Here is a 15,247-nt window from a genome sequence, read left to right on the forward strand (position 1 = left end):
TTCTTCTTGTGCAAGCAAATACTTAAAATAAACTCTATTTTTAGTTTGATAAATGAATGGCTTTATAAAATCAAATTATCAAATTATCTATATATATCGCAAAATATAAAGTGATAATAAAATCCCTTTGTGATAAAGCAGATATTGTTAATCTTATAAAATATACATTTGCGCAAAATATAAGTTCAAAAATAATGCTACATTTCTTTTGTTTTTTTTTTGTTTTTTTGACCAAAAGTAATGTCACATTTGACATTTCATGTCATCTAACACATCTTTTTTTGGTATATAAAATAGACATATATCTTTGTCACATATTGTTAAAATAATTTTGAAACAATTTAATACTTTTCAAGTTAATTTTGCGTAAACTTTGTAAGCTCGATATTTTTTTGGCGTAAAATTTACGAGAAGGTTAACAAAACTTTTTGTTAACTATAAAATAGAAAAAGAAATTTCCAAAAAGAAAAATTTTTGGGATTTTTGAATTAAAGAATGAATTTTGACTTCGTGGATTGGCAATTCCCACAACGAATTGAAAGCTAGTATTTGGTCCTCTTGGCCCTAAATAATAATTTTGCCCGAAAAAATATAGGAGTGTTTATCGGTCGGTTCGGTTTTAATTTGTCTAATTTTGATTTGGTTTTTCGATTTTTGGTTTATGAAAAATGTAATCCGAAGTCAAACCTTTTTACTTCGGTTCGGTTCGATTTTTGTACTATAATGGACCGCTTTATACGGTTCGGTTTAATCATTAATAATAATACAAAACACACTAAACGAAACATAAATTTAATCTAACATGTAATTTAAATACCCCCAACACACAACTTAAATTTATAGTCATATCGTGAAGAAACATAAAATAACAAACAATAAAAGGACAAACATCCAACCACAATATTATAATATTTTAAAAAAAAACAAAATAAATTTTGATACGGTTATTCCGATTTTGATATAATTATTAAAATTAATAATATAAAGGGAAAACTGCAATTTTGGTCTTTTATATTTGTCACTTTGCGATTTTGATCCTCTATGTTTTCATATTTCAGTTTTAGTCCTGCAATTTTCGATTTTTGGCGATTTCAGTCATTTTTTATTCGAAAATGCTTACGTGACACTATATATACACGTCAGCTCCACATCAGCACTGCATTGGTGCCACATCAGCGCCACATCAGAAAAAAAACTAAAATTGCCAAAAAAATAAAGATAACGGACTAAAACTGAAATCTGAAAATATAGAGGACCAAAATCGCAAAGTGACAAATATACATGACTAAAAAAGCAATTTTTTCATAATATAAATACATTATAAAATATAATATGTTCTTTTTTAATTGATTTTTTAGTAAAAATTTTAAAAATAAAATTTAAATAACTTTCATACAAATAAATATTACATAAACAACCATCAACGTTAATTAATCAACTATAAATTACATAAACGACAACAATGAATTAAATAAACAACAATCAACTAAAAATATTCAAAATAATTATTCATTCAATACTAAATATCATCTCATGACCAGGGGCGGCCCTGGCCCTGGGCAGCCATATCCCGCGCCCAGTGGGGCTCCAAAATTTTTTTTTAAAAATTATTATATATATATATTTATTTATATATAAATTTATATATTATGCTCTCACATAAAATTCATCCACATAAAAAGAAAGGTTTGAGTTTTTAATTTTGTGTGAGAGAATAATATATAAATTTATATATAAATAAATATATATATAATAATTTGTTATCCACATAAAAAGAAAGGTTTGAGTTTTTAATTTTGAGAGTTTCGATAATACTTTGTCCTTTTGTTAGTTTGTGGTTGCGTGCGACTACGTGAATTGACTATCAATAGTTTAAGAATTCAGAAAATAGAGAAATACAAAATTTACGAAAATACACAAACGCATTCAACAAAACGACCCAAGATATGAATTAGAAGACTCTTGTTCAAATTTATTTTATTTTCGAATTTTGATATATTGTTTAATCTTATTTTGATTTAATGTTTTTGTTCACATTATTTTGGTTTAAGGTAAGATGTTAATATTTTTTGTAATTTCACATAGATTCTGAAAATTCGTAGATTGCAGGTCTGAAAATGAATATTTTTTCTATGATCGTGGTTGCGTATCAAATTTTATTGACTATTCTTGTGACTGTATTATCAGTTGAGAAAAGTTTTTTCAAGTTAAAATTATTGAAATTTTATTTGAGAACCACAATGAGTCAAGAAAAACCGAATGATTTGACGATCCTCTGCATAAAAAAAAATATATTGGAAGACATATCTTATGACGACATAATTGATGATTTTGTTTCAAAAAACATAAGAAGAACCAATTTTAAATAATATTTTTTGTTGATTAAAATATTTTAAAAAATTATTTAAACCTTGTTTCATTTGTGTACTTTATTGATTTATGTATTTTGGTTTATTTTAATTATGTTATTCGAATTTTTATATTTATATATATATATATATATATATATATATATATATATATATATATATATATATATATATATATATATATATATATATATATATATATATATATATATAAATTTTCAAGTTAATACCAAAGGGCTCATAGTTTAAAATTTGCACATGGCCTCGTTTTTTTTAGGACCGCCCCTGCTCATGACATATATAATATAAATAAAAAATATAAATAAAATTATTAATTTAATTCAATTTCAGTTTTTCGGTCTGTTCGGTTTTGAAATATATAATCCAAAATCGAACTAAATAAACTTCAATTTTAATATTTATATCTGAACTACAAAATACGATTTTCGATTCGATTCGACTTTTTATTTTTCCGATTTGAATTTTCAATTTTTCGGTTTTCTCCAAATTATATATAAACACCCCTAAAAGAATATATGAAGATTATTGATTCGAACTACTCAATGAACTTCTCAAAAAATGGGTAAACGTGTACGTGACGAAATTGAGTTATGTCACCACCAAATATCACGCAAAAAGTTATGTAGATGCTATTTTTTTAATATTGTTTGAAAAGTAGATATAACTATCAATTTTTTTCATGTGATATATGTTCACTCACATGAAAAGAATTGGTTCATCCATTCTGACATATGGACATTAAAATCGATAATTCCCATGCAAGGATGGGGAAGAACTCTTCAAAATTCGTCATCGCGTTTGAATAACCGAAATGTTCAATTCTTAAATTTTGTTTCTTTCAAAAATCATGATCTATATATGTGTAATTTGATAATTAGGAAAAAGAAAAACAAATTAAGTCAAACAATTCTCTCTTTGTTACTGACAAAAAAAAAATTTCTTTGAATATAACTCCATTAATTTCTAAACATCTTTTATTTTCTTTACCAAAGTTTCCTGAGTCCAAGTTCTAAGATTTAGGGTGATGCATGTAAACAATATAATTCCAATACACAATTAGCTTTTAGTTTTTCTTTCTTCTTTTTTATTTTGTAAAGGGAAAAAAAAAAAAGAAAGGTCATCTTAGTTTTGGAGTCAGCATCCCTACTTCCGCCGACTTCTTTTGAACACTCATTGATTTTTTGGAAATTGCATTTTTTTTTGGTTGTATATTTTATTTCACAGCGAGTTTGTCTTCTATGGTATCAAATCAATTTTATATATTTTAATTTAATTTTGAATAATTTTCGACATTTTTTTTATATCATCTAATTTCAATATTAAATTTGCAATAATTTCGAGTAAGTTTTATGTTGAAAAAATGAACAAAATTATCAAATAAAAAAAAGCAAAAATAGCACCGAAATTAGGCAACATAAAATACTAAAATCGAATACAAAAGAAATATACAGGACACAAAAATACCTTGATTTTTTTTGCGTTTAATATGTGAGAGATATCTCTGGAAATGTGAATAATATTGAATGAATTTGGCATTCATTAAAAAAAATTTCAACAATGAATTAGAAACAAGTCAACAACACTCTTGAAATTAAAACAGCACAAAATTTGCACAAATGCTGCTCAATTTATAGCGTGTATATATATTTTATCCAAATTAATTCCGACACACAAATCATTGATGTACGTCATAAATCTTGAAGTCATAATAATAATAAGAATTTATAAATTAAAAATTGCACAAATGCTCCCCGTTGACGCACGTGTTCACATTCACCTCCCCCACTTCTATAAATACCCCCATTTTCTTCGATATCTGCTTCTGTTCTGACACACAGTAAACAGTGTAAAACCCTTACATACGTCACTTTTTGCAACACATATTTCACACACACAGTTATATGTATATATATATATGCACGTACATTCATCTGAGCCCGCGGCCGCATTCATTCATCTGACGGTGTTCCGAGCTAGAGGCGAAGAGAAGCGATGTCGATTCTCTACAGATTCAGGAGTGCCGTAAGCTTTGAATCCATGGAGGTCGGAGATCGGGCCTCAATCTCCGTTGGCGAGCTTCGGGCGAAAATTCTGAGGGGAAAGGTTTCGCAGCAAGGCTTCGATCTTTTCTTCTCCGATGCGGTTTCCGGCCTGGGTCTGTTTTTAATTATCCTCGAATTCTCCTTTTCCTTGAACGAAATTCTTGTGATCATTTCGTTTGGGTTACATTGTTTTCGTTTTCGTTTTCCTTTTTTTTTTTTTTTTTTTTTTATTTTAGAAAAAAAATAAAAAAGATTCGTGATTTTGTGTGCTGTGTCGGTGCAACGTGCATGCATTTTTCTGGGGATTTAATTAATTATTTCGATGAAATGGGGGGTCTGATTTGAAATGTTTTGTAGAATACAAAGGTGACGATTTTCAAATTCCCCGTGGATCCAGCGTCATTGTCAGAAGACTTCCCTGTGGAGCTGTCCCCGCCGCCCTGTGAGTTTCCTTTTTTTAATTATTATTTTTTTAAAAAAATTAGTTTCTTTTGGCTGTCGGGTGCGTAAAATTGCATGTTTTTTTGAAGTAAATAATTTTTAAGCATCTCTATTTGAAATTTTTGCATGCATGAGATGAGAGTTTTGTCTTGTTCATGAGTATTAATATTGTTTAGTAATAGCAAGATCTTGTTTTTTCATGACTGGAGATTTTAGAATAATGAACGCTTGGGGTTAATTTGGTTAATTTTGGTTTTGTTTTGTGTCTTTTTTTTTTTTTTTTGAGGTAAAGTTAATTTTTGTTTTGTGTACAACTAGAAGCGAGCCGTGTATTGGATATATAATTACTCGCGAGGATTATGGTGACATGTTTTAGCTAGATTAACACAAATGTGCATGGTGAGTGGATGACATGAAATATTGGTGAATTAATCCTTGTGATTAATTAATCCATGCTTTGGTAGTTATCGAAGAATTCAGTTGGTGCGCGCCGTACATTGACTCGTGTGACTCTTATGTTTTTTTTGGAAGTTCATGAATAATTTATTGATGATCGATGAGCACGTGGAAGCATGTAATTTGATCATCGTTTGATCCATGGATGAGATTATATATGCTCCATATATATATATATTTTTTGTAACTGTCATATAATTTACCGATCAACACGTGGAAACATGTAATTTGGCATCATCTGTTTGGTCGGTAAAGCGTAATGTAATTCGTTACATGATCTAATCCTCTATTTTAACATATGTGAAGTGTAAAGAAGCATGTTAATTTGGTTACAAACATGAAGTTATAAGAGGTTATGATTTATGTTTTAGCACTTTTGAAATTCTTTTGATTGTTGACATCTCATTTGGTTATTGTTATTGTTTGTGTAAGGAAACTTTCATGTTTTGATGCAATCAGAATCTTCATTGATATTTCAATTGAAAAAAAAATCAGATTAGGTTTTGCTGAAAAGTACTCAATACGAGACGACGCGTAATTCTTACCATAATTTCCCTTATTTAGCCTTTTCTATATCATAATAATTTCCTTAATTTGGGTCCATGTCTAAGAAGAAGAGAATAGTAATCTTAATTGCCTTTCCAAACCCTAATATTACACCAAACACAAACATATATAATATATATAAAGCAAAAATACAGGTTGTGAACTTGTAATCTCAAAGTTATTTGTATGTTGGGCATGATGACCCACCTTGTGATTATCCATGGAGCCAAAATTATTACAAGAACAGAATGTACGGAGCTTTGAATGCTCTTACAAATGTGATGATAATTGGGGAATATTTGCTCTTCTCCTTGATTAAAAGAACAGAACATCCTAGTAAGCAACATTTACATTTGATGGAAAAGGTATTGCAATGTGGTGTTTGCGTGTTGTAAGACTTAAAATATTTGAACTATATCGTTACCACTATTTGTAACTTTACGGAAAACATCATATACTACAGTTGATATCAGAACTAAGGTCACACGTTTGATTTCTAATAGATTACAAGATGTTGTAATTACTGGGAGAGACCATTTGGGAGCGGCCTTTGAGCGTAAAAGACTTGAGATGAATTATTATCATATCAGTTATAACTTCTGATATAATAGTAGATCTCTATTCAACTATACCAAGCTATCTTTAGGCTAGAAGCCACTCGCTATTTCTTAGCTGTAGCTAGAAAATTAATAAATCAATGCATGTCCGTCACACATAAAGATCAATTAGGTATATGCTGTTGGTTTCAAAGGGACAGGAGGTAATTTCTTTTTCTGTTATCTGTTCTTAAATGACGGTCTTTCCAGCATATTTAAGTTAAATTGCAAAATTCATGTTGTTTTGCTCCAAGATATCCTATGATTGTTTTTGTCCCTAGCTAATCCTATTGAAAACTTTCTCGAAATTTTGCTTAAATATGTTGAGGAATCAATCCATAAGATACACAATATCACTCTTTTCGAACTTCATTCATCTATAAACTCACGTACCTTCTCGTTTTTATTCCTTCTCCTGTTTTCATCAATAGATTAACTGATTAAGTCTGAAATCTTTTTTGTTTGTAAATGTAAACTTTCCTTTTCTTCTCATAATTCTCAATTTATTGTATGTAACTATATAGAGCAAATTTTTGGTTAACTAATTTTTTGTTAGTGCAGGTCACCAATTGAAACTGTGAATAACATTGAGACAAGAGGCTCCTACACTTTGAATCCTGCTGTAAGTTGTGCTTACATGAGTAGCTTGCTGTCACTTCTGTCGTTTTCTTTGGTTTCGATTTACCTCTGGTGGCATTTTTGTTTGAAATATTACCAAATTTCTATCAGTAGTGTAGTATCTCAATGCCTAGATTACCTTTTTGTTTGATTTGGATGCTGGCTCTTTGCGTACACGGTTCATATTATTTTACCTCATCGTCGCGCATTCTTGTTATCTACAGAAAGAACCGATTAACGAGTTTCATGACTTTGGCCCCGATTTGTTTTTCATGATCAATGCAAACTTGCCTCCATCTGTTCAAGAAATTGAGAACAATGTAATGCACAAGGGCATGGAAGACTGTACCAGCTTGAGGTATGTAGTCATCGATTAATTTTAAATCACATGCATATCCTCACCGTGCATATTTTGGAAAAGTGTTTTGCAGCTCTATCACTTTGTTGCGGACTGGTGCCTTGTGACAAAACAGTTCAATTTCTTATAGTTTCTCCTACAAATTGCCTCGTGATGATTTTTAAAAAATCTTGAACCTGAACTGGTTTCTACAGAATTATTTCTGTGAACTGCCAACTTCTACTTATAACCAACATGTGAATTTTTTTTTTGTCTCATGTTCAGAAGAATTGTAATTAATTTATGTAGTAGAATCACATGCATAATATGAATGATAAGTAACTTATACTTCCACTGCTCTTTTGTTCGCTACATATAATTTTTTTGGTGTATTATAGAACCTTAATTTTGTTCATGACCTTGGAACACGAGCAATTGGAGGTCATGGATCGTTGAAACGAATAGAATGTGTTCTATTTGCAATTTTTTTCCGTGTTGACGGACAAGTAGTTAATTTATAAATCTAGTGAGAGTGACTCTTATATTAAATCTGTTTCCTTTATTTGGTTTCCTATGGTTGTGAGTGGCACCTACGATGAGCTCTCTTGGATATCGTGTATAGCCTTTCAGCATATTTGGTCTTGTAATGGAAAATGATAGTGTGTTCATCTACTTCCATTTGATTTGTTCAGAGACCTACTTTTTCGCTTGAAAAACAAAGTAGACCTCCTGTTTGTTTAAATATATCTATAGATTGTTTAAAATTCTTTTTCATTGCCTGGGTTTTCAAGGTTAGACCGGCGAAATCTTGACACCAATAACCTCAGTGAAGCCGTGCTCAGAGGTTTGTTCTGTTCTGGTTACTTCTTCTGCTTTTTTGTGTAAAAAATCTGTCAGTAGTGTGACACTTACTCTCAGATTCTAATCAAAACGGGAATGAAGTAAATATTTTGCTGGAAGCCAGAGTGGAAGAGCAGAGGAAGCGAAGCAAGTATATTCGCTTCTCTTTTTGTTTCTTTTAAATTTTCCTAGAATTCTTATTCTCGCAGACTTGATTTTTTGTGATAGGTTATCTAATTCTGATTTCATTTCTGTTCAAATTAGTAATTTACCTCTGGAACTGAAATGCACACTCTGCAAATATTACCTCAAGGACGCTGTGATGATACGGTGCTGCTGCCATAGCTTTTGTGAAAATTGTGAGTCTCCATAAGTTCTCTTAGATAGTGTTTGGGAGAGCTTCTAGGAAGCACTTCTCAGCTTTTCGTTAACAAAATTTCACAAAATTTCAAAATTTTGTTAATGAAAAGCTGAGAAGTGCTTTTTAGAAGCTCTCCCAAACACTACCTTAATATGACTACCTTTTGATGTTGGTTGAAAAACACTGCAAATATTGAGAAACATGATTGTATCCGGGGATTCACGATCATCCACAAATGCAGACACTTTAAGTACCAAGTGGTTTTCATGTTTTAAGATTCATTCATACTGAATTATGTGTTGGCTGTTCAGGTATTAAACAGGTTCTTATGGAGAAGGGAAGGTGCCCAAAATGCTTTTCTGTCCAGTGCAGCATAGGAGATCTAATACCGAATTTATCACTCCGAAAAGTAATTAGACGTTTCCTTGAATATCAGGTGCTTGTCTCTGGTTTAGAGAATCACGACTTGCAAAAACAAGTTTCAGGTGGATAGCTTGTTTTGTATCAAATTTCAATGGACGTGCCTTGGGATGGAGCATAATTTTTTTATTTTGCACATGCAGATAGAGAATCTAGAATCCGAGGTGAAGGCATTTCTTATGCTTGTACAGTTGTCGATAGGGAACTGGAAGTTCCTCAGTCTTCTACTGCCACTGGGAAAGGATCAAATCAAGTTGTCGGATTGTGTTATGAGCAACAGCCACAGAGAAATGTGCCATTTGCAGACAATGGTAATCATGACAGCTTAGTAGGCAATAAGTATATAAAATCTGCCTTCCAAATGTCAAAACAAGTAGATCGTGTAAGAGGCAGGTATCCTCATCATGATAATATGCATATAGTATTTGAAGATGTCGCACCGTTAGCGACTTTTCAGATAGAAAATCAACTTGATATTCCTCAAGTTAAAGATCGTGATGAAGGTACTTGCCTCTGTATGATTTATAAAATTTCCACGTGTAGGATATCGCTGAAGGGTGAAGCATGCAGCTGGACGGTCTCCTTGTTATGGAAGTGTTTTCCAAGGTTCTGTCGGTTCTATGTGTAAAGAAGTAGAATGGTCAGTCTCATTGCTAGGAACTTGTCTGCTGTATCCATTTTTTTCTTTCGAGCATATCGACCATTTTTTTTTTCCGGAAAAGCATATATCCCTTTCTAATACAAGGTATAGTTACAATGATCAGCCGAGTATATCTGAGAGTCAAATAAGGCATACCGTTATACTGCAGAAAACAGCTTCTCCAAATATGTCATGCAATTAGTGGAATCCAGCTGAGGGTTTGTGGCGTCTACTTTCCACGGGCTTGTTAGGCTAATTGTCTTCGCTAATTTTCTTCAATTGATCTGATATCATCTGCACGCTCGATTTTAAAGCCCTTTATGAATAAGTTTTACTTACCTTTTTTTCCATCACCAGCTCCTGCCTCCTACATGACAGTTGTGTGTTTTTGTTTTTTAATTACAGCTTATTCTAGTGCTAAGAGAAGAGAGGAATTGTGGATAGACAGAGAAGGTAAAAAAATGCCTTATAATGACTCTGTAATCTGTATCAGCTTATTCTTGTGTATACTGGCTTGTGTGATGGTTCAATTATTTCAGGCGGAGATACAAACTTTTTGGCTCGTGGCAGACACAGTGAGGTAGACTTTACAGACCTCGACTTGTGCTAATCATCTCCTGAAATGCGTTGTGCTAGAACCGTTCATAGCACAAACGATGAAATAAAGATTTTTGTCTTTTGAGAGAGGACTCCACCGTATATATTGCTTTGTGAACTGTCAGAATTTTCTCCTTTCCTTGGCTGCATTGGCCACTCTTTAATTGAAACCCATTGAAGTTTGTTTCTCTATCCAAGGTCGTTGGTAGGAACTGTTTTAAGTTCTTATTGACACTACATTGTTGGTTGGTACTCAGGGTATTCGCGCTTGTTTTACGTGTGGTTCGCCTGAGCATCTCACGAGAGATTGTCCCACCTGCTCGACTTCTAATCTAACCCCGCTGTTTCAGCAAGGTATTATCAGTTTCTTTTCGTCTCCTGCTATTTTTACAATTGCGTGTTTAGTGTTTAACTATATCACCACACAATTTTAGGAAATGAAGCATTCGATGGAGGAATGCAAACCTACCGCCCTCTCTATGGGAGTAACTCTATGTTTTCTCCTATAATATCATATGGAAATATGTACAATAATAGCGGATGGGTGCCATTCAATGCGTCCATGCCTTCAGTGGCACCTTATGCAATGCCTCATTATGTTAGTTCCATGTTTGGTGGCTCCTTTGTTCCAAGGTGGGTCTGATATATATCTTCGCCTCAAATTAAATCTTCTGCAAAGTTGGCATGTGCAACATTTGACACTGACTATATATATGTGGCAGTGGAAATTCGAGGATGGTAAACATGAGACCATCTCACCATACCGAGTTTTCTAGAATTCGAGACCGCAAAAATAAACAAATTAGACGTTCAGACGAAAACCGGCCAAGGTAAGCTTGTGACGGTATTCATGACCAATGGTTAAATCTCTCGAGCAAGTGGCAGAGCCGGACTCGATATGAGTCGAGTGAGTCCATCGTCTTGGGTTCAAGTCTAAAAGAGGGCCCATTTTTTAGCCACTTTACATGGTTATTATTTTCCTCAAATTTAATGATATCTTGAAAAATTATTTTAAGTATATTTCAAAATTTTCTTATGATGATTTTCATGAAATAATAATAAATGCAAATGCAAATATAACGTTTTGTCAAGTATATATATAGTGTTCCTCTCAAAAAAAAAAAAAAGAAAGAAAGTATATATATAGAGTCACTAAATCATTGATTTTTTAAACTACGCGTTATAAAGTTGGTTTAAAAATCCTCTTTAATTTAAAAGAAGAAAAAAAAATGCACATTTAATTTTCTTGAGGTCCATTTTTGAAATTTGATTCAAGCCTCGAAATAACAACATGGCAACCAAAGAACTTGACCTTCAATTAATATCATGTTTTGACTCGAAAATAACCAACAAAAACTATAAACAAACGATCAAATAATTATAATTCACGAAACCAGAACATCGTGCATGTTTACCCGTGTGTGCTAAATTTACACTGACACACACGTGTGTGCTGAATTTACACTGCGTATATTTTCTATTTTCTTATTTAAAAATTTCAAGAGCATGAACACACGTGTTCATCCACAAGGAGAAAAAAGGCTAGGTGCTTTCTTTTTCGCACATAAGTGATAAGCACACATGGTGATGGTAGCACACGAGCTGCACTTTTCATGCACTAGATATGCACGTGCAGGATAAAGTAAATCATGACTTAAATCTATGACCTGATGTTGCATCAAACTTCAGATGTATTTCAGGGGATTCATACAGCTTGTTCGCATGGTTCGCTTGACCATGCATGTTGCGAGGGATTACCCTACTTCTAATCTAACTCCCATGTTTCGGCAAGGTTTATCAGTTTCTTTGTAGTAAAGACCCGAAAAATAAGTGAAAACGATTAAGCAGTTGAAGGACTAGAGCAGTTCGGGATGAACACTTGAACTGGACCAATCACAAATGTAGTCCGAGTAGAAAAGCTGAACTGTACAGTCGAAGAACAAGGACAGTTAGACCAGTCCAACTAGGCATCCAACTTCAAATCTGTAACAGACAACATAAAATATGACATTTTGTAACTGACTCAATTACTCCAAATCAAGGTAAATCAACGGCAGTAAATAAATGGTGTGTAACAACCAAACTTTAGCCTATAAATAGCACTCAGAATTCTGATTAAAAATTGCACAAGATTCTGAGCAAATAAACACAAATTTGAGTGAGAGAATTCTATAGAACGTCCAGTCGAGTTTCACCCCAAGAAAAACCGAAATTATTGTTAGCAATCTACTGTAAGTGAACTTATTGTTTTAAAATATGATATCATACTTTAAACAATTCCAGCATTTAAGTTATGAATTTCTAAATCAAATATTTGATGCACTGATGCTTGTGAACTAGTGGTAAGAATATATATTCTGAATAATCGTTTCTATTTTTGTTCTGATTCCTCAACCTTTTAGAGGGTAAACATATATAAAAGGCCGATATCAGTTAGCCACGAAAATAATGAGTAAACCATGGGGCATAATTGGGTTCTGTAATTCTGTGAATATATATGATATGATATGATATGATATGATATGATATATATATATATATATATGTATGTATAAGATTTCTGTTAAAAATTGATGTTAAAACTGAGATATTTTCCTCATACTGAATGACATTCATATCACTCATCCACCCAAAATCATCTCAGATAAAAACGAAGAAGAGATTGAAGAAGAGGAACAAACCAGTTCTGGGGTTGATGAAGGATGATCGAGACTCTGATGTTAATTGTTTAGTTATGTTTATTTCAGCCGTTGCATTTAAACTCAGTAATTTTTGTTTCGAATTGTAAAGGAAATTGTATTTCCAATTTGTGGAAAGACTTTGTAATCTCAGTTTATGGATGAAAAAAGTGCTGGTTATTCTTGAAATATGTACTTATTCTTGAACTATGTACGTATTCCGAAGTTTGTTGTTTAATATGAAAACGTTAAATAATGTTGATGTCAAGTAAGCTCAGTTATGGGGCGTGACATTGAAGTGGTATCAAAGCGAGCCAGCTTTCAAAAACCGAGGAAGCCAAGTTTTAAAAACTGGTATAAACAGTTGGGAAAATGATCATGAACCAGTCAAACTGGCAGTTTGGAAATGTACCAGTCGAACTCGTAGAGGCAATTAGGAAAATGAACCAGTCGAACTGGTGGAGAAAATAAACCAGAGAATTGGTTGGGGAAGTTGGGAAAATAAATCAGTCGAACTGGTGAAAATCAGTCGAGTTGGGGAAACTGGACCAGTCAAACTGGACTTATGGATGTTTTCAACAGATTTTTGTTGTTTAAACTTAGTTTGTTTTTCGCTGTTTAAACATATCGTTGTAAGTAATGGAACTTTGCTTTCGATTTGTTGTTGACTAGTACAGAATTGTTTTGTGCAGAAATCAGAATATATATTTATGTCATATAAATTGAGTGTGACTTATGACTGTATATGCTTCATTGTGATACTTTATTTAGTAATTGGAATATGCATTTTATTGGAGATATGATGAAATACATTGAAAATGCATTGTTTTTTTAATTATTGGAGTTTGGCAAGATAGAATGAAAAAAAATACATTATTCTTTAATGCTTGAGAAATTTAAACAAGACACATTTTTTTGTTCTAAATTTCAGGTACCCGTCGTCGAGTACTCGACACTATCCGAATTTTTCATGTAACCTAATCGTCAGGTACATATTCATTAATTTACTACCTGAAATTTTTGGGTACCCGACCTGAACTACCTGAACCCGAGTAACCCAACCCGACTTCCACCATTTACCTGATCCATAGTAAAATGTTTCTGAACTCCCCGGATCTACATGTTTTTATCGGATGAAATTCGATACAAAACATTGAAAAAGCAGTACTAATACATGATACCTGAGCATAAATTATTTCAAATTTGATACTAATGTATGTTTTTTGAATACTCAAATATGTATGCAAGTATTGTTATTAATTTCATATTTGTCTTTTTTTAATTGGCTATTATCGACTCGGGAATGAACGAAATCGAACGATGGTACAAAACATTAGAAATATAATACTAATATATGATATTGGAGTATCAATTATTTTAGATCTTATACTAATATATGATTATTGAGTATTCAAATATGTGGTGCAAGTGCTGATATAAATAAAGTTGTTCAAATTTTTGTACCTAATTTTTTTTTTAACCAAATCTAAACTCAATTAGTACTCAAATATCATATATTAGTAGCGTATTTTCAATGTTTTATAATGAAGGGGCTCACGGAGTACAAAAACATTTTGTGTAGATTAGATAGTTCAAACATATTTTTTTCTGATAGTAACTAAATACAAAAATATGTTTGAGTTTGGAGATTTAAAGCACCATGAATCTTTATAACATCAAATTATTATATATATATATATATATATATATATATATATCAAAATATAACGTAAGTGATAATAAAATCCCTCTGTTATAAAGCGGATATTTTAAATCTAAAATATAGATTTGTGCAAAATATACGTTAAAAACAATGCTACATTTTTTTGGGACCAAAAATAATGTCACATTTCATGTCATCGTAACATATATCTTTTGTTGGTATATATAAAGGACTCATAAATCATAATCTTGGTTTAATCCTAATCTCTTATATTTCGTATTTTGAATAAACTGGTAGGCCGGGCCGCCGGGTGGGGGTGGGAAGACACATATCTTTTGTCACATATTATTAAAATAATGTTTTAAACAATTTAGGACTTTTAAATTATTTGCGTAAACTTTGTATGCTCGATATTAGTTTTGCGTAAAATTTACAAGAAGTAAACAAAACTTTCTGATGCGTTCAAAAATTTACTTCGAATTCGGTCTTGTAGAGTGTATCTTCAAATTTTCAACAAATCGGGAGATGTGACATGGTTTTGCACGGACAAAAACTTTTTTAGAGAGCACCGAAGGTGTTTTCGGCATCACTTCTCCGACGCCTAAGTGAGCGCTCAAAAGAT

At 32.1% G+C, this 15,247-nt stretch overlaps 1 protein-coding gene across 1 annotated transcript; it reads left to right on the plus strand.

The window, feature by feature from the left end:
- Positions 1-4,382: 4,382 nt before the first annotated feature.
- Positions 4,383-12,096, plus strand: LOC140872851 (E3 ubiquitin ligase PARAQUAT TOLERANCE 3-like). Its single transcript, XM_073275761.1, has 19 exons — positions 4,383-4,545; positions 4,790-4,874; positions 7,033-7,093; positions 7,314-7,447; positions 7,712-7,718; positions 7,825-7,932; positions 8,087-8,157; positions 8,218-8,270; positions 8,345-8,417; positions 8,531-8,625; positions 8,939-9,112; positions 9,191-9,358; positions 9,470-9,550; positions 10,093-10,140; positions 10,227-10,267; positions 10,542-10,638; positions 10,719-10,917; positions 11,007-11,114; positions 11,985-12,096. Exons 1-19 carry the CDS (start codon positions 4,383-4,385, stop codon positions 12,094-12,096), a joined length of 1,878 nt encoding a protein of 625 aa, XP_073131862.1.
- The last annotated feature ends 3,151 nt before the right edge of the window (positions 12,097-15,247 follow it).

Source organism: Henckelia pumila, chromosome 1 (genome assembly GCF_033568475.1).
Source record: "Henckelia pumila isolate YLH828 chromosome 1, ASM3356847v2, whole genome shotgun sequence".
In the NCBI taxonomy this organism is placed as follows: domain Eukaryota; kingdom Viridiplantae; phylum Streptophyta; class Magnoliopsida; order Lamiales; family Gesneriaceae; genus Henckelia; species Henckelia pumila.

Coding starts and splice junctions, on each gene's coding strand:
- LOC140872851 (XM_073275761.1), top strand. CDS start 4,383: ATGTCGATTCTCTACAGATTCAGGAGTGCCGTAAGCTTTGAATCCATG. Junction 7,933..8,086: donor TTTTCCGTGTTGACGGACAA/GTAGTTAATTTA, acceptor GGAAAATGATAG/TGTGTTCATCTACTTCCATT. Junction 9,359..9,469: donor TGTGCCATTTGCAGACAATG/GTAATCATGACA, acceptor ATATGCATATAG/TATTTGAAGATGTCGCACCG.